This window comes from Salvia miltiorrhiza, chromosome 1 (genome assembly GCF_028751815.1).
Source record: "Salvia miltiorrhiza cultivar Shanhuang (shh) chromosome 1, IMPLAD_Smil_shh, whole genome shotgun sequence".
NCBI classification, from domain to species: domain Eukaryota; kingdom Viridiplantae; phylum Streptophyta; class Magnoliopsida; order Lamiales; family Lamiaceae; genus Salvia; species Salvia miltiorrhiza.
In genome coordinates this window covers 57,455,950-57,476,227 of record NC_080387.1, presented here as the reverse complement: position 1 = coordinate 57,476,227, position 20,278 = coordinate 57,455,950, and the positions used below count along the sequence as shown (strand labels likewise).

General features: G+C 35.7%; 2 protein-coding genes across 2 annotated transcripts; both read right to left on the bottom strand.

Annotated features, from left to right (window-relative positions):
• Nucleotides 1-1,547: 1,547 nt before the first annotated feature.
• LOC130997996 (aspartic proteinase 36-like) lies at nt 1,548-8,116 on the bottom strand. Its single transcript, XM_057923438.1, has 10 exons — nt 7,636-8,116; nt 6,443-6,572; nt 6,076-6,320; nt 5,435-5,659; nt 4,710-4,869; nt 4,545-4,618; nt 3,449-3,536; nt 2,689-2,764; nt 2,082-2,153; nt 1,548-1,972 (listed from the first exon to the last, which is right to left on the bottom strand). Exons 1-10 carry the CDS (start codon nt 7,875-7,877, stop codon nt 1,827-1,829), a joined length of 1,458 nt encoding a protein of 485 aa, XP_057779421.1. The 5' UTR covers nt 7,878-8,116; the 3' UTR covers nt 1,548-1,826.
• A 1,696-nt stretch (nt 8,117-9,812) lies between these two features.
• Nucleotides 9,813-18,760, bottom strand: LOC130997991 (uncharacterized). The gene is made up of 9 exons (XM_057923430.1): nt 18,277-18,760; nt 17,021-17,174; nt 16,114-16,436; nt 15,079-15,160; nt 14,686-14,989; nt 14,022-14,080; nt 12,843-12,932; nt 11,683-11,774; nt 9,813-11,535 (listed from the first exon to the last, which is right to left on the bottom strand). The coding sequence occupies exons 1-9, from the start codon at nt 18,678-18,680 to the stop codon at nt 10,278-10,280; spliced, it is 2,766 nt and encodes a 921-aa protein (XP_057779413.1). The 5' UTR covers nt 18,681-18,760; the 3' UTR covers nt 9,813-10,277.
• Nucleotides 18,761-20,278: the final 1,518 nt, after the last annotated feature.

Genomic DNA, 20,278 nt, shown 5'->3' with positions numbered 1-20,278 from the left:
ATGATTAAGCTCAAAATGAAATGAATTTTTTTCCCACTAATCTAAATAATTTCAATTCTAGTTTTATTAGTTTGGGAGAAAAAACGATCTTGCTAACTCATTCTATAATAATATCGAAGACATGTGAAGACCGCATCTAATTATGATTAAGAAATTTTAATTGAGAATAATATTCTATTGAATATGGTCCCCACAAGATACCTTATCAATATAATAAGGCAAAATACACTAATCTATTAAAATAGTATGATTGTGTTATACTTTTAGTCTAATAAATCATTAATATATTATTCAAGTTCAGTAAATTGGATTTGTGTCAATTTTAGTCTGAAATAATTTTTAATGTCTACTGCATAATTGGTAGTGGAGATGACATGCGACTATCATGTGGACAAAACGATGTTGTTTTGAATTTAAAATGGATAATGCTTACTATAAAAGATTAAAAAAAATACTATAAATGATCTATTAGGCTATTATAATGGTATAGTATGCCATAGTATCAAGCAAAACCGATTTATTATCTCAAACACGAAATAGTGTCAATTATGTTTTTCGACACCAAAAATATGCACTAAAGTTCGAAACAAATTTAATTTTTGGGAATCGACTAATATATATATATATATATATATATATATATATATATATATATATATATTCATCAGGCTAAAACTATCACCAAACAATAATATCAGCTAAACAAGTATGATTTCACGTATGATAATAATAGATGGGTGAGAACTTATATGCACTCTCTTTGTATAAATAATCGTAAGTCAAATAGGATAGGTGTTTAATTTAATGATATGATTTCTTTAGCATTTGGACCATTACTAGAGGATGGACCTATTAGTTTCGGATCATCTCAAATTTGATTAGGCTTTATTCTCAGTTTCTCACACATAATTACACGACCAAACAAAATTTGGATACACTTTGTCTTAGCAATTCTGTTCCAACCACATTTTTTCTTTATACAGCTCACAAAATTAAGCAAACTACAAATATTGTTTTATTTAACATTTTGCACTTATACCCAACTTGAAAGTCCTAAAAATTAATCAAGATATTAATATTACTGAATATAAGTATTATTTAAACAAAATTTAAGTAAAATGGTCTCACTCACTCTCAAATTATATAAACATGAACTCTTATTCACTTCCAAACAATGCTAACCTTGATGACATTACCCAAAAAAGAAAAGGTTTGTATACTAGATCCATTTATCTTGTAATTTGTAAGGTTATTATTTAAGTTCAACTTCGCAAATTATACATTGAATAATAGGCAACTCCATGAAAATTCGGACGAATATTTGGCATGACACCTTACTGTAACAATGCAGGCCAACATGCATCATCAATTCAGAATTAGAGTGATAGCAACAATTGTTCAATAAAAACCAAAGTCGCATCTAATCTGACAGATTTCAAGAGTTACCTTTCAAATGATGGATTTGTAGCAGAGGATTTCATCTAGAAATCACGCCAGCTCTGTTTCAGAAGAAGCCATGGCCTCTGGGAATCTCAATTCCATCGCAGTTTTACATATCAATATGATATAGGATGCATATATTATAACCACCTTAAGCTCATCTGTACAAATAACTATTTACACCATGTAATGTAATGCCTACAAAAACGTAAAATCGTATTCTAGCAATGAGCTACAATTCACTGTTGTAATATTACTGTAAGCTTAGCCAATTTCTGAGATTATTATGCACATTTTAGGCTGAAGTTTTGTGGTCATTTACTCCAATAATCTCTTCCACTATTAAGTGTTTCCTATACTGAGCTGTTTTCGGTCAATGGAAGTAGTCATTGTATCAAACCATGCAAAAGAGCGATCATCAGTAAGAGAAATACAACACGAGGGCTGAATTTGCAACCACGAGACAGAAAGTGAGCTCCCACGAGATGTACTGAACCAGTGATTTCATCCTTTATTTGGATACTCGAGGAGCCTGACGAACATTCAACAGAGCAACCATCACAAAGGACGAAACATTGGTCTCAAGAATCAGGTCAAACCAAAGGCTCGAAAAGATAATAATGTATGCTTATAACACTTACAGTTATACTCAGTCCATCCAATTGCTTGCTTTTCTAGATCATAAAGGACCAGCTTGTTGGCAAGAACCAGATCTGCCAAAATTAGACCAAAGCTAAATTCAAAACTGAAAACGTTACCAGAAAATATAGCACTCTGACACAGTGAATAGTTTCATATTGGCCAAGAGTAGCAAAACAGCAAAACCCATGTGAGGAATGACATCTTGGAATTTAGAAAGTTTGGATGTTAAGACTGCAATTTTGTGAAAAAAGCTTAGCTGTTAAATAATTGAGAAAAATTTTCTTACGTCATGCTGCTTGATACGTCAGAAATAAAATAACAACAGTCACGGTAAAGAATATAAGACTACAGGAAAACCTGAGGACCAAAGAAATCTCACTGCATTCAATCAAGTAAACTTCTTCATATTTAGCAATGGATGGAAAAGATTTCAGCATTTCATCATAGCATCAAAGCAACAAATCAAACAACAAATTCTAAGGTACATTGAGCAGCTTTTGCTTAGAAAATGTTGGCGACATGTTTATGAGCTCCTTCAAGAGAGACAAACAAAATAAATATTTTTTTAATCTAAATGGAATGATGATAAAGATTGCAAGGTCCTACCTCCTAAAAGTGTAATGTTCTTTTTATCCTGGGACTCCAAGCCACTGTTTTGCCAACCAATGCACATCAAGTCTTCCTGCTCAGAAATAACAAGAAAAATGGAGGGGTAGTAGAAAAAGCAGATTTCAGTTTGCAGGCCATCAAAAATAGTTAAGAGAAGGAAACTTTTCTCTAGATCTTGAGTAACATACTAGATATACAATTATAATTCTCAACCTCTAAAAACAAAACAACAAATAATAATCATAGATCTTCACAGCCTATCAAACCATTGGCCCTAAAATGGTAAACAACCACCATGTTGTTCTTTGTCAATTTTCTTATATTCTTTCTTGTTTAAACATATTGTAAAAGGGGAGTAGGTGTTGACTTGGAAGCCATGTACACAAAAATTGCAACTGTTTCTACATACTGGAGATTGAAGATTACTTGCCCGTGGCTTGAGTTGGAGGTTGGGACTTGGGAGAAATATGGAGGCTCAAAGGTGGGCAGATTGCTTGTGAAACTACTAATTGCTTCATTACAGGCTTGTCACAGAAAGTCTGTCGTCAAGAGGTGGTAGAGGAATGTGCTTTTAAAGTGATTGGGGATTTGAGGGAGAAGAAGAGTGTATGAGGGTTAGGTAGACATGCGCACTGGAGTAAGGGATTGGTATCGAGGAAGAACTTTATAAACAATTTATATTACAAATATTTATACAGATATTAAAGTAAATAAAAGATAATAGGCATGTTGTACTTGTATAACATAATGTACTTACAAATGGGAACAGATACTCATGGGGATAAACCATCAACGTAAGTGAATTTTGAAAATGGAGGGTCACAGTTGGAAATCCATCATCAACACTACAACAAGTGAAGATAAAGTTATAAAGAAGCATTAACTACAAGGAGAGCTAACGAAAAGGTAAACTTTTGAGTGACCATAGATATGACTGCTGAGGATTTCATGTGTTGTACATCATTTAGAAATGAGAACCATCCAGCAGTAGCATACAACAATGACTCTACATATTCAAATTCTTCAAACCGAAATTTGTATAAGAAATAGAAACACATTTCGTTTAGCAGGATACTTCAAACATTATGCATCAGAATGTTATATTGCAAAAAGATGGACTAGCACTTAAATAAAAGACACAATCAGACATGGCAAAGATTTCATCTCTAGTCCTACCACAAACTTCATAAGAAATGTAACACCTTAAGATACATACATTCTGAAGTTATTTTAAACAGTAATGTCATATACAGTAAACAGTAAACTTAATATATAGTTAGTCATCTAAGCTTCCAGCGATTGCAAGAAAATAGAAGGCTTCAAATTGCTGACAATTAGACAAAAGATTTAACAGAACTTTATTTCACTTCAAAATACTTATTTCCCAAAAGGCCGAAACTAGACATAGGTTCTTGACCCAATATTGTATGCTATTAGTGATGGAAAGTAAAGGAATCAAATATAAAGGCCATTCAATCTCTTTACATTAAAAATAAATTATGTCAAACAGTGTTGAAAGGGTAGATATCTAAAATTGCAAATGGCTATGTTTTCAATAATTTCTGCCTTAAAGATTATCAAAACCAAATCAGAGGTAATATCAATTTGAAGAGCGAACGTAAAGAACCTAATAAGATCATATCATATGCCAGGGAAATGTGAACAAGTTAGAAGTGTCAATGGTCAAATAAAAGGAAATTACGAATTTGAGAGCTATATAAATTACAGTCAATGACCATCAACCAAAAGAGACAAGTGACTTGAGAGCTATTAAGTACAGACACCTTATAAATCACTACCAAATAATGACCACTAGCATCAACTGAGGTTTGACTCATAACAATGGATACTACCTGCCAGAAAAATCGAAGCAAGTGTATTGATCGTGAAGCAATTGCAATTTCAGATCCATCTGCCAGGAGAGTATCTAGCAATTATAAAGGACAAAAGGGTAAGCTTCCCTCCATCATATTTGGCAATCAGAGTGCGTATCATGGAAACTGTAGCAAGTGAGATACCTTTTTCACTAGTGGTTCATAAATCACTTGTGGCAGATATGCTAATGTGGTACCACTGTCAATTATTGCTCCCCTCTTGTCTGCCATATAGATATCTGTAGTCAGATTCAGGAAATCATGACCCACTTGGATTCCAGTCATATTGACATTGTAATGTGGCCTACAATTTCATAAAACAACTGCTTTAAGAGAAAGAAGTAAATAACAACACAAGAGGTTGACGTTAACATTATAAAGATAACAATAAGTGGAGTGTTTTGTAAACAGGAAACAACAGAAGACAATCAAGTACCAACGCCGAGTTCTTTTAAAGTGCAGACCAGTACAGAATGAATCACTTGTAGAGTTGTCTCAATAGATAAGTTCAAAGTACTGCAAAACAATATTTCAGAGCAAACCACTCCCTAGATTTTGTTTAATCTTGCAGGATATGCTCTATATTGCTCCCAGACCTAGTTTAATACTATATTGAGGATGAGTTGTAGAAAAACATGTATGGTCAACAGCTGCTTCTTTTTTTTTCTTTTTTTTTTGAAAAAACAGATAGTGTGAATCATTTGCCAAAATTACAACCCCGCCCTCCATTATCTCTATCAGATCTTAGTAAAGGCTTACTTGATAATCCAACAAAGACTCGTGTACATAAAATCAACAGCTTACTACCAAAAAAATGGATTGAAGGACAAAGATAAAATTCATATGTCGAAGCAATGGATCTGACATACTGGTTTGACACCAGGGGTGTCGTATTTACTTGTGGTTGAACCACATGCCCAATAGCAAAGATACCTCCACCATTCACACCATCTAAGCAATGAGCAAACATCTTTTTCACTCTTCCAGACGAAGCTAGCTGTGAGAGCATCGATGAGTTAGATTTTCCAAAACCCAGTATTCCATTAAGTGCATCATCCGATGGCCCCAGATCTCCAGATTGTTGGGCACCACATCTGCTCAAAAAGGCTTCACTTAATTATTGCCTAAAGTGAGAACATACTAAGTCTTATATACAAGAAATCTTCACAAAGATAGGAATACAGCGAATACAACAGTTTATTATATAGCATTTGCATGTACAGCCATGAGATGGAATTACTCCTCATTTCGAGACATAACTGCAACAGATAATGAAATCATAATTTCCTATCATATGCATAATAGCACGAGCAAGAACCACCATTTACAGCAGAGAGAATCATGAGATTACGGAGAAATTATATACCGAACATCAAAAAGGAAATAATCATGAACTAATTTCAAAATCATTTCAAGGCAATCAATGTAAACATTGCTTTCACAGCTAACTGATTATTGCAGCCCCTAGGCGTCCAAATTATGCCATAGTCGTAAAAAAACAATAACATACCCAAAAATAACACTTCCATTTGCCGATTTTGTTTGCAAATCTCCAGAGATTCGATCATACTGGACAACATCCTCAACAAAGTATCCTATGGTATAGCTCCCATCTCCATAAACCTCAGTATACAAGCATGATGAATTAGCATTGCAACCTGATAAGCCTCCACCAATCTCTTTACAAAAATCTTGATCACATGACACTAGTTTTCCAGTAAGAGAATCTTTTGGATTGTAGAGTGGAAGTTCTATCTGCCAAAACATAAATTCAATCACAAGATAACCAGAGATGAAGGAATTCTACTGTATTAAGACCACTAAAACCTCATCCTAGACCCAAAGTACATAGGAAACAATTGAGGGTCGGATCATACACCATGGTAGCCTCGTCGGGGGCATTGATGGCACTGAATGCAGTTAACCCAAGTTATATCAGTTCCAGTGTCAACCTGCACATAATAATCTTTTGACGGTGTTCCAATGCCTATTTTAGCATAGTAGAGCCTGTGCCATCAAATACATAAGCAAGAAGAATGCTGTGAGATTTGACACTCATGTGCAGAGCTTAGAAATTATACCAATTGCTTTTCATTTTTATCTTTCTGAAGGAGAATGTTCAAAAATCATATTCCATGAATAAATAACAACATTTCAAGTAACTTGAAGAAACACATAATACTTTGCAAACTGATTAATAGAAACATTAATTCTCAAATAGTTAGCATCTTATTAGTGCAAAGCTGACTATTGGCATGTGATCATGCTTGTGTGAGACCAAATGATCTTGTACATTCACATGTAAGTTATCTCATATTGGTTCACATTATTTGCAGAAATCAGTGGTGAAATTGATCTCAAGATAACACAAGCCTATCATACCATATAAACTTGGGTAAAAGTAGAGCCCATAGACAACTATGCATCATTGTATATATAGTGCAATTTGTAACTTACACATGCAGACATGATTAGTGCGTACATAAGAAAACAGTACAACATTCCATCTCAGACCCCCTTTACAATCCAATTATTCCTTGGATTCAGCCGAGAATAACAATCATGGTTTTCATAAACTCCCATCAATTGGCAAAGTAGCAAATTCACCTTATACACAGATACAATATCCAACTCTGAATTGACTAACTGATACACAAACATTTGACACTACAACAGTAAAGCACAAACTACTCAGGAAACATGCAATTTCCTAAAGAGCAAAAGAAAACAATAGAAAACTAAAAACTTCAGAAAAAAAATTAAAACCAGAATTTTGTTTGCCAAGATCCAGCGTAGTTTGGAAATCACAATTCCACGAATTACACTGAAATCAAGCATCAATTCACGATGAGAATAAAAATCCACCACATTCAAATAAACAAACTACCAAAATTACCCATTCTAATTATAAACCAGACTTCGCAAACATAAAATCACCAAAACAATTTGCTCCATTGAACTGGAAACAATCACCACCCAATTCCAGCACGTGAAACTAACACCATCGCCTCCTCTATTCGAAAGCGAAAGGAAATCACAAAATGAAAAGAAGTAAAGTGGAACAGCTCACCCGGACGCGTCAGGACGACCGGTTCCACCGAGGGGCAGGTCGACGCCGGCGAGAATGGAGAGGTGGCGGATATCATCGTGAGCTCTGAGGGTGCTGAGACTGGCGTCGGAGCCGGCGAATTTGTAATTCACTTTGATGACTCCGGTGGCGCCGCCGCCGCTTCCGCAGACTGGATTGAGAGAGAGAAAATTGAGGAGCGGCGGGAGAAGGAGGAGCAGTAGAGAGCGGAAGCGCGGCGCCATTTTCTGTGTTTCTCACCTTCTGTTCTGGGTTTCTGCTGCAGAAGTCGTTCGTCTAGTGATGATTGTCGTATTATTTATTTATTTTTAAATATTATTTGGGGGTATTTTTGTCTCGTAATTAACTTTGTTCAAACTTTGAAATGTCCGATTCTGTAATACAGATCAAAAAGGCTTGTTAGAATCTGAACTCGATACTCGAATTTGATACGAATATGATGATAGTGTTGGGCAGGCTTTCACTTCATTCATTTTTAAAACCTTTTCTTATTTCAAAAACAATTTTTTTTCCATTTTGAATTAGGCACATGGCATTTGAAAGTTATTTTACTCTGGTATAATTTACAAGCATGGTCAATATTTGGGGATTCTTTTTTTTGAGAAACTAGTTTTAATTGTATACCCGATACATGAATTGTATGAAATTTTGGTTGCGTGAGTTAATGTACTACCAGTGCAATGATTTTGTTGGTTTTAATTGTATGTTGTTTATTGTAACGATTGTAACAAATTATATTTGAAGAGGAAAAAAAATGGCTTTCCCGTGTTTTTTTTTTTTTTTTTTGAGGGAAAAGAGAGATCTATTATTGCTCACAAGAACATGGAAGATGGAGTAGACCCGCCATAGCAATCGAGGGTTCAGTCCAAACATGATGTGAAATAAAATCTCTCGCTGCTTTCGCTAGACAATGCGCGATAGCATTTAACTCACGCTTGACAAAAAGAAGATAAAGATCCGGAGACAAAGCAAGCTCAGCTCGGCACAGAGAGGCCATGACACCCAACTCAGAAATGTTTCTCTCCACCGAACTAACCATATCAACAGCCCGTTTGCAATCCGATTCTATCACACCCTTGGTAAAACCCAGCTCCTTAATCCACGACAAGGCTTCCTTAATACCGACGAGCTCTGCTTCTTCCACGCTTCTACAACCCGGCAGTTTGATAGATCGTCCCACAACAAAAGCACCGTTGTGGTCCCTTATTACCATGCCAATCCCCATCATCCGTTCTGCCTCAAAACAAGATGCATCCACATTACATTTAATGGAATCTGGAGGTAGAGGATGCCAGCCAAGACACAAAGCAGTTGCAGCTTGCTGGGGACTGCGTCCAGTACCAGGACCACGCGCAACGAGCCTCCACTCAGCCCAAGTCGAGGCTAATGTCATAACTGCAGCCGCTGAAATCGGGTGCTTTTCATTCCAAACTTTGCGATTTCTATCCTTCCAGATTTGCCAGAGCAGCATGCTAGCTTTTGTCTTAAAAACTCCATCAGGATGATCGACAATCTTAAAAAGCAACTGCACAAAGGAGTCGCTAGCAGAAATGAGAGGATTGATAATACCACTCAAGCGACTAACTCTCCAACAATCCTCAGCAAAAGGGCAGAAAAGAAAAAGATGCCACAAAGTCTCATAACCATTAGAACAGATTGGGCATTCCCCTCCAACCGCAATGCTCCTCGACAAGAGTTTCGCTTTAGAGGGCAGATTATCCCTAGCCGCACGCCATAGAAATTTTTTAACCTTTAGCGGAACGGTGAGTTTCCAAAGACTATCCCAATGCCCATCCACATTATGGGTGATATCCAAAGTAAGAGAACTCGCAAGTTGATATGCCGACTTCACAGTATAACGCCCATTAGACGAAAAGTGCCAAATAAGCTTATCTGCTCCAGAACGTGAAAACACCGGCGTGCTCATGATCTCTTGAACATCAGCAGCTGGCACCATCTCTTGAAGGAGATCAAAGTTCCAGCGATTAGAATCAGGAAGCAACATGTCGCTGACCATAATATTAGCAAGGTGAGGAGGGCAAAGCTCAAGAGAAGGCCGGAAAGTAGCTTTAGTACGCAGCCACGGGTTGTGAAAGAAGCGGACCCGAGTACCATCACCAATCCTCCAACGAAATAGCTATTTACTCATTCACATAAGCAAAATAAATGTCATCACAATAAATCTTTAATTTATCATACAATATTATCTAAGAAACTCCAAATCTTGAATATGAAAGTTATCATTTCCCTGAAAATAAAAAGGATTATCATATTCTACACCCATCCTATCCTATTCTTTCTAAAAGTAAGTTTCAGAGAGTCCAAAATACATTCACATTTTTCAGCCAAAAGCCTAAGCAAAAATAAAAACAAAACTCCCCTACAAGTATGCATATAAAGGGAACTCAAAATCATGTAGTGCTGCTTTATAAGGAGATTGTATACAACATTGTTGGTGCTCCAAGTCCAGGTCTATCATATGATTCGAAAGGGAGTTAAGTTGGAGGGACTCGTCTGTTCACAGGCTCAGAGACGCGCCCGAGGCCTTCAAACACCATCTTAGTCCTCCAGTCACACATGAGTAATGTGCACGTAAAGCAACCAGAGAAGGCTGAGTAGAAGCTTCATGCACCAGGCAAGGACGTAGCTTTAAGTGCCCCTTGAACGTCTTCAAGACAAGCTACAACATCTCTGTATTCTTTAGTGTCGGAAAAATCTATAGCTTGTTTTATTGTACTCTTCAAATGCATCTCGGCAACAAACAGTTCTCTACGGCTGTTGCCACGCGAAGCAAGTTCTTGATACACCTTGCACAGTTCCAAGGAAGCATTTGCAAATTTCACAAACCGATCTTTGTCCTTCCACAAATCAGATCCTTGGTATGATCTAACTTGCTTAAGCAGAGCCTCGGAGCACATTGCTAGATCTCCTTTCAGTTTGTGCCACCTTGCATATAGTCCCCATATCTCACCATTTCCACCACTTTGAACAATCTGTCTTAAGATTTTCCCAATCAATTCGATCAGGTGCTCAGTTTCCCGACTTCTGGCAGAGTCAATTTGCAAACCATTTGTTCCATTGGCATTAGCAGTAACATTTGAGCTAACATTAACAGGGGCAGTATTACTGCTATCACTATTTGGTACATTAGATTCCGACTGAGTAACCAATGTTCGTCCTTCAATTTCGAGCATAATTCTTTCCAACAACCCAGAGTCGAATCTTTTCTTATTAGTCAGGTCCAGCACCTTTTGCAAAGCTTCCATTGCCTGGCTTAAGTTTCCAACATCAACAGCAACTTGGCTATAGTTCTCCCACATTTGCCAGCTCTCTCGCTTCAGCTTTAACGCTTCTTTAAATGCAATGAAAGCCTCCTTGCTTCTCTTTTTAACCATATGTAAACAAGCAATATTATTCCAAGCCTCCCCATTTTCAGGATCAAGTTGAACTGCACGTGTGAAACCATCCAGTGCTTTATCAACATCCCTAGACTTTAACGCAGCAGCACCAAGAGCAAACCAGCCATCTGGATACAAGGAATTCAAACCCATAGCAGACTCCCATAAGATTTTTGACTTCTCATACTCTCCTCGGTTGTAGGCAGAGCGAGCAAGAGATCGATATGCTCTTGCAGAACGCCTACCCGAGACTTCAAGGGCCTTCTCATAGGAAGCATCGTCATTTGTAACATCACCAAGAGAGCACCATAACCTTGGGTCAGATGGCTTCTCAGATAGGCGCTTCTTGATGAGTTCAACAGCTGCTGCTTTCTTATCCATTAACTGGTAACAATATATCAGATTATCCCATAGCTCAAGATCCTCATAAATTTTAAGAGCCTCCCCAATCAAGCCACAACTGACCAAAAGATCACCATATTCCCTGAGAAAGAGTTCAATGACGGTCATATAGCAAGAAATTATCTAAAATGCAGCATACTGCAATGTGATAGGTATAGATTTCGCATAATCCTTTCCTTTCAGCTAAAAGAAGAAAGGATTGCCCTAACAAAGTAAGAAAGCAGCATACTTGCGTAGTGCAGGAATCGGAGGCATGTACATTCCAAAGCAGTAATATAATCTTGCAGCAACTCCAGGAGAATGGTTGTATACACCTTCCACCTGTCATAGGACAATAGTGAATAGATGATTGCAGGCAATGTTAGTCCAGGATTGAAATACTTACTACAATCAAAAAGCATGCACTGATTATCCATAATAATGATCATTGCAACAATTAACACTTATTGTTATGCAAGCAAATGGGCAGAACTTTACACATAATTCATGTTGATAAACTTAATTGAAATTTACATCCATTAAAAATTTGATACATCGAAAGCATCATTTTAGTCAGGTTCCTCATAGATTTTGAAGGCCATAAAATGATCAGCTCTATCTTCCCAAATAGAACATTACTTGTTAAAGTTCTAAATCAAACTTGAATAATAAAACGATGTTAACATCTTAACTAACTTCTGGCTCAAAGAAATATCGTAAAGAGGGTTTTGTAAAGAGAAAAAAATCAGATCAAGCACAGTGCAAGAAACTGAACAATAGAGGGTTTCCCTTCTCAGAATATTTTCTTGATAGCCATATTCCCTTGTTTCTTAAACAAACAACTCAATTTTGTGTTTGAATTGGTCAGCTATGCTACCCATCTCATTTTTATTTAAAATTCACAGCACATGACTTTTCATGAATGATAGATAAGTTACATGACATTACTAGGATATCTCCAATCTCACCGTTGCAATGGAATATGAATCAAACAAAATTAGCTCAAATGATAGAAATTATCAAGGGCCTTGGGATATCCCAAAGTCTCAATCCATCTTAGTAAACAATGGATTAGCCTATACTATTTTTATCTATCTGGGCTAATCGCTAATAGTAAATGCCCCATAAGGACTAATAGGCATAAGAAAGTTCCTTCCATATGTTCAAGAAAACTTGGTAGACTTTTCTAAAAAAGTAAATTAAATAAAAAGTGGGTAGATATACATTGTTCTCAAAATTTAATTGTTTACCACTGTCGACATGATATAGAAAATGGAAAATACTGTACTTGCATACTCATATTCATATGTCCTAAGAAGACATATGCAGGAAGGATAGAGTGACAGGTGTTATTGATGATAACATGGAATATAATTGTGAGATTGGCAAGAATAATGAGACAAAATATACCAGTTGTTCCATCATCATCAATGATCGCTGCTTTGTTCTACTACGACTTGATTCCCACCGGACACGCAATAAATTACAGAAACACTGAAGCTGGAAAATTAAAATATTCAGATCGTGATTAGCAAGTCAAGAACCAGTTAAGATATAAATCTCATACTTGACGACTGTGACAAAGGGATGTGATCCTCAAAGTCACAAAGGAGGAAAAGCAAAAAAATGCTAGGCAAACATGAATATGTTTAATTGTGTATCTTTACTATTATTTTAAGGAGAATTTGCAATATGGATGCAAATACAACTGAATAAGTATAAAAAGGGCGCATCACATAAACCCTCAGCATACTCTAAGCAATTTACAGTTCTCCAGACAATCACATTGATGTAAGATATTAATTTTTAGTCAATGCAAGCATGAGACCAATATATATATATATATATATATATATATATATATATATATATATATATATATAGAGAGAGAGAGAGAGAGAGAGGTTCAAATAAAAACTTCTTATTGTGAGAACTGCAACAACCCTGCACTGAACCTATAACTGGATTCTACACTCAGCAAATATCACGAATTACTTACAGGTTCAATGCAGTTACTCATAGGCTGCAGTAACATATATGTTTAGTGCAGGTTCTCATAGTTTTCACAATAAATGCATACCCCACGATTTGCATGGCTTATGCATGTGTAATAGATAATTTATGTTGGATGTTGTTTTACTATATGCAAGATGTTATTTGAGTATATAAATATATTTGCAAATGCATATAAATTTGTTAGTTTATGCAGGTTTCTATTTGACTATATGCAGTTTCTTGTTTTAATGTATGCAGGTCTCTCATTTTTGTATGTCTCTTTTTCTCTTCTCCAATCAGCACAAAGCCCTTCCCCAATTCTGTCATCTCTCAACTTTGTTGAATACGGCCAAATTAGCCGCCGGAAACCACCACAGCCTCGACATTGGCCCCTTTTTTCATCTCTTAAATTTTTCCGACGAATTCGCTTCAACACTACTACCGCCCCTTTTTCTCTTTCATCATAAAAGCAACAAATGCAGTTAGGGTTGAAATTATTCCCAACCAAACAGCCTCTTATTTAATAGGGGAAAGAGATACTTTGCTTAACTAAGAATAGAGATAAATTTTCAAAATCAATAAAAAATATCTTACCATGAATGGAGATGGACTTTGAGAATCAATAGCCTCTATATATGGAGCCATTTCCCATTCTGAAACAGAACATCAAGAATAAGGTTTCCCAAAAAAATGAATCTTGACATTAGTTGAAAACATGCAACCACAAATCTCCACCATCATCTGATTTAATTCTGTTAGGCATATAAGTTAGGGAGCCCTAACTTAACCTAAAACCATGGTCCAAGGTAAGGGTTGACCCCCCTCTTATATACCATTCCACACTTTTATGTAGAATCAATGTGGGATATCGTAACAATCCATCCTCCATTAAGACCGGACGTCCATGGACAGCTCTCAGCCTCTCACTCTGGGGAGCCTTCGATTGACCCAGGCAGGTCGCCTCTCTCCCCAGGTAGCCCTCTCCCGTAAACTTCCGGATCCGGCAGGTCGAACCAAATTGTTAGGCATATAAGTTAGGGAGCCCTAACTTAAACCCAAAACCATGGTCAAGGGTCAGGGGTTGACCCCCTCTTATATACCATTCCACACTTTCATGTGAAATCAATGTGGGATATCGTAACAAATTCATCATTGGGTAGTGGAGGTTGCCAGTTTTGACAAGTGTGAAAGAAAAAAAATGAAATAAGAATTACTAAGAACATAGATCTCAAACAGCTTCAACGAAAGAACAACATACTTTGCAATTCATCATTGCGAGCTCTTTTCTCAACCAAAAGGCATTGCGCCAGAATTAATGCCTGTTGTGTTGCAGTCAATGGAGTAGCTGCAACAGAATGCTGCTTAGCATCCTGCTCAACACTTTCAGAGTTTCTCTCATCTACTATGAATCTGGGGGTCATTAATATATCAGAATCTTCATAGGTTTCAGAAGATTGGGGAAGTGGAGAATTGTTAGTACTGCTGGACTCGGCGCTTACTGGCAAAGAGATGTCTCCATTATTTGTTCCAGTAACAAGACGAAGTTGTGCTCTTGGTTCCACCTATATACCCAGTAATCATCAGTGGATACGAAAAAAACAAGAATCTCCATCTAACTTCATGAGGTACGTGTGAAAAACTGAAATAATACCTGATGCATAGTCCGAAATCCCAGAGCGCCAGTCAGATAAAAGTTAAAGTTGGATACCTCTGCAGCAGATTCAAAGTGCCGCCTGAAATACATATTTATCATGGAAAACTGTGACTATGCAGGCTAAATTAGATGTGATATTCCATTACCCTTAAATAAAACATACCTAAATCAAATAGATAGCTATAAAATATATGAAGAAAAAACAAAACCAGCCATAGACATTATTTGAGAATTTCTCATACAAAGATTGTAAACTTCTTATTGCGCAAGAGAAATTGTGATGGGCAAGTAAGGAAAGGCTGTCAGCTAGAGAAGAAAGGGGCACAGATATATGATGTGATGCCATCAACAAGCTCGTGCTTGTGAGTATCAAATAGCAAATCACCAATATACTAATCCATTAAGCAGCTTATATATGTTGGAACATATAACTATACTTTGGAACTAGATAACATGCATCGAAAATCTGCCAGCATTTACAGAAAAACTAAAGGGATGCTCCACTCTTTACGTGGTTTGTGAAAAAGACTTATACCATTAAATAGAAGAAGAGGATTTCAGATAAGCAAACAAGTTTTGTCTTTTATGATCTACATACAAGAATACTTCTTATTATTTCTACGCTCATCTAATCACACCAAATTTTCTCAATAGACAACACTATCATACATGCATTTGGTTATATTTATAGCATCACATGAACCAACCACGATCTCTAATTCTGTATTCAAGACATTGTTTTCCTTGTATATCTATGTTTTGATGTATTTGGCAGCAACTAACCCACCCACCCTATGCGAGACATGTCACCATTCAGTGTTACTAATTTTTCCATCTTTTGGGTGTTTTCATTCCTAGTATATAGGTTGCGTGTCTTTGGCTTATGATGTATGGGACTTGAACAGCTACATCCTTCACTTATAGCATCCTGGCCAATAGCATCTGTACATATCGTTATCAACAATAATAACAACTACCAATCAAGGATGAATAAGTGTTGATTCAAATACATAAAACAAATTGCCAACTCACTTGGAAGTATCTACACGTCCATAATAAAGCTCCAGCATCCCTGTTTCTAGCCGAAGCATAGACAGTATAGTAGAACAGTCTTCATTCGGCGACCAATACTCTTCTATCTTCTCCAAGGTGCCCAAATAAGAAAAACTTTCATTGGTACAGACTTGTAACAGGTCAAAAAGAGAAGATGAGCGCTCATCCAACAATTTCTGATGCAAGAACAAAGCTCTGGCCAACCACCAGGATGTGCTTCTTATTCCATCTATGGAAGAAAGACTTTCTTCAAATAGGGCATCTTTCATCTTTAGCAGAAGAGTCTTTCCGAAAATTAAGTACTGCAAGTAAAATATATAAAGCCAAAAATTTAGTAGGGCAAAAACACAAAGGGATTTAACTAAGACAACAAATAATTGAGACAAACAAGAGAGAGATAGAACTTTTACACAACAGATAAGATTCAGTTCTAGGCATATATTATGCTCATAATTGTGAATAAAAAAAACACCAGAGAATATAGAGTGCAAGTATGTAATAAGCTTGTTATACTATGTTCAACTTTTTCGCTGTCTTATTTCATATTTGTTTGAACCTTAAAGTCAAATTCAAAGTTTTTAAAAGCCTACATTTTTGTAATAAAATATTGATTCTATGTATGGAATAAAATGAATAGAATACATGGTACAGGGAAAAAAAATTTATAGCAACAAATTGACTTATTCTTTCATTAAATGAGCATGATCATCATCACATGGTCCAATGGAGCTATTTACCCAACCACAAATGACATTTACTCAAGACTCGAAAAGAAACACATTGCATCACGACATTGAAGAAAATTATTTAGAATCACTGAATAATGTAGATGTCATTAAATAATTCGAAGGAGTAAAACAATTTGAAGAATAGAAGCTACATATACCTGCAAGTTAGAGAATTTGGCACAAAGATCAGAGCCAATAGACATGAGTTCCTTGTGTGCCCATGCTTCCCACTCTATCCATTCCTCACCAACTTTTTGGTACTCAAGGATCGACAATTTTGCAAGCGGCATCAAAGGAACATTAACCGATGGCCTGTTACAAGATCACAGAAATAGAAAATGAAACTCACTCTGGTCATCATTTGAAAACTTGTGACTTAAAATTGAAAAATAGTAACTAAGATTTTTTTTTCCTGTTTTAAATAGCAAATATATAGTTGTATATGGTTTTTTCTTGTTAAAAGAACAGAAAATGAAGCCATACACAATCACCATAAAGCATTATTTGTCACACCCTATGCTTATTCGGCTGCAGCAGATTCCAAGTGTTGCATAAATGCTTCAGTATAAAACCGAAGGTGGGTTTTGGCCTAAAAGACACACGATCGAAGTTTAGAATATTTGTGTCCAAATCACCCACCAGCTAAATTACCGAAGGTGGGTTTTGGCCACAAATGCTTCAGTATAAAACCGAAGGTGGGTTTTGGCCTAAAAGACACACGATCGAAGTTTAGAATATTTGTGTCCAAATCACCCACCAGCTAAATTACAGAAGTGTGACTTACAAGATTTCTTTTTATGCATCAGGGTGCCTACTAAACAAAATTCAATAAATTGTTTAGAACCTAAATTTACTGACTGGTCTCAATCTTCCTAATATCTCTATTTTCAGTGTCGTGGATTTGAGACTTGTGAAGCCTGTCACCTGTTATGTTTCGATATTTAAAAAATGTCCATATCAATAATGTTATTTTAAGCTGAGCATACTTCAGTACGAAAAGTATTACATGTATCAAATAAGCAAACAGGATCACATGTACTTATCTGTAGGATCAATTAACCTCATGGTCCTCATTTGACATCAATCACAGATTCCAAAAATATTACACCTAGAAACATTTTTCATTTGTTTCAATGGCCTTTACCCTTTACAATCAAGAACTTAAAGATATGATTTATTCAGTATGATTTAGTAGAAATTAACAATATCAAATAGTTCAATGCGATTTATTATCTTACGAGTAAGAGTCGCGTCGTCATCTACTACTTTAAGCTTCAAAAGTCTCAATCTTTCTCTATAAGCAGGCATATCAACAAAAACTCAAAACTAAAACAGCTAAACATCATAATTAAGACCACAAAATCAAATTAAACGAACAAAGCTGCGACTGCGCGAGAAATCACAAGTGACTGACCCAGTAAAGTTACACTGAGTGAAGGCAAGCAAAGAAGCAACCGCGATAGCCATCACAAGCAGTGCTTTATAACCCTTTTCCACTGAGTCCTCACTGCCGCTGACATTAAAAAACGAGCTGACGCACTCGGGCAGCAGCTCGGAGTAGAAGCGTTGAGCTGAATCCAGCGAGTCGAGTTGGAGACTGGAAAATAGGGCTTGAGAAGCGGAGGAGGATGCAACAGCCTGAAGATACTCGCCTGATTCTATTAGAATCACGACGTCGTTTAGGAGGGAGTGGAGGTGAGGGAACTGGGGCGAGGATTGGGTGCGCGAAGGCGGCGGTGCGGGAGTGTTGGATGGTATGGAGCAGCGGAGGAGGCGGAGCTCCAAAGAGCGGAGGAGAACGGCATCGTTTGCTGCCATGTTCGAACAGACGGAGAGGGAAAGGGTGAGGGTTTCGCTGGCGGCAAATGGAGGCTGACTGCGTAACACCACATTACCTAAATTTTGATTTAAAATTTATTATCTCAATTTTATTTTATTATTCTCTTACGCTTCCAAATGCAATACACAAATCGCGGTATAATTATTTATTTTAAAAATATTAAATTATGTAAAAATATTAAAATATTATTATTTATGAATTAAATTAATTGATAATAAAAAATATGCTAATTTAAAAATTAATAATTTAATTTAAAACAATGTATCAATATCATAATAACAATATTATCAACTTAATAAGTACGATATTAAATTTAATGAGTATTATACAATAACAATTAAATACATATAATATAATGATAATTAAATTTATAGATAGTAAAACAAATAATTTCAGTCAATCTCATTTTAAGAAAACTATATTAAAAAGTCAATATTTTTATTTGACATTAATTTCAAAATTGAATTGTCTTTTTGAAGTTATAATAAAACCAAAGGTTTATTTGCAACTTATAATGTTTCTTTTTATTTTTTTATTTTATTTATTTTTAAAATTATGAAATTCGATTAATTAAAAAATATTTAATATGCATATTATATTCAAGATCACGGTAAGAACCAGTGACGAAGCCAGACTTTCAACTCAGGGGGTCCAATTTTTTTCCAATAAAATGAATAATTAAATAAAAAATTAAATTAAAATAAATCATAATCATTAACACAATTATAATGTCATTTTAATTTCATAACAAGTTAAAAAATAAAATAAATATGATTGTTTTAGAAATCACAACATTTCTCTCCTATTGTTCATGTTTCGAAACATCTGCATAATAGTTTCATTATCAACATTTACAACACACGTCATTTTTGACGTAAGATAGTAGGCAATCGTTGAAAAGATTGTCTACATACGACTGCGAAGAACACTCTTTAATAGCAAATATATTTCTTTAATTTAGAATACAATACTAATAAAAAATCCAATATAACAATTAGCAAACATATTAATAACTAAGCACGATAATATTTCCTTAAAAAAAACTAAGCACAAGAATAGTTAGAGTCTGTAGAGATTTAGACAAAGAATAGCACAAGCAGAAGAACAATTAGCACAAAAATTTGCAAGCATAAAATGAATTTAAAATAAGGAGGAAATCTAAAATACCCACCTTTTGCAAACTACATTCCCATATACCCACTTTTTCAAAATGATTTACCTCGTACCCATTGTATTATTTTAATATTTCTTATGCTGAATAAAGATGTGCATAATGATTGGGCGTGTGATTTGCAGTGTGGATTTCTGTGTAATGAGTGGATCCGTTATTGTTTGCGCATAGTCAAAACTCTGCGCAATTAATATGCGCAGAGTTAATATTTGTGCGCATAGTTAATATATGCGCAATAAATAAAATTAAATTAAAATAAAGCCAATGCAAATAAAGAAAATATAATATATACTGAAATCAAATTAATAATGTATGTTGAAATCAATTAATATGCGCATAGTAGTAGAACTATGCGCATATTATATGCGCATAGTAGAACTATCCGCATATTAATAATGTATGCTG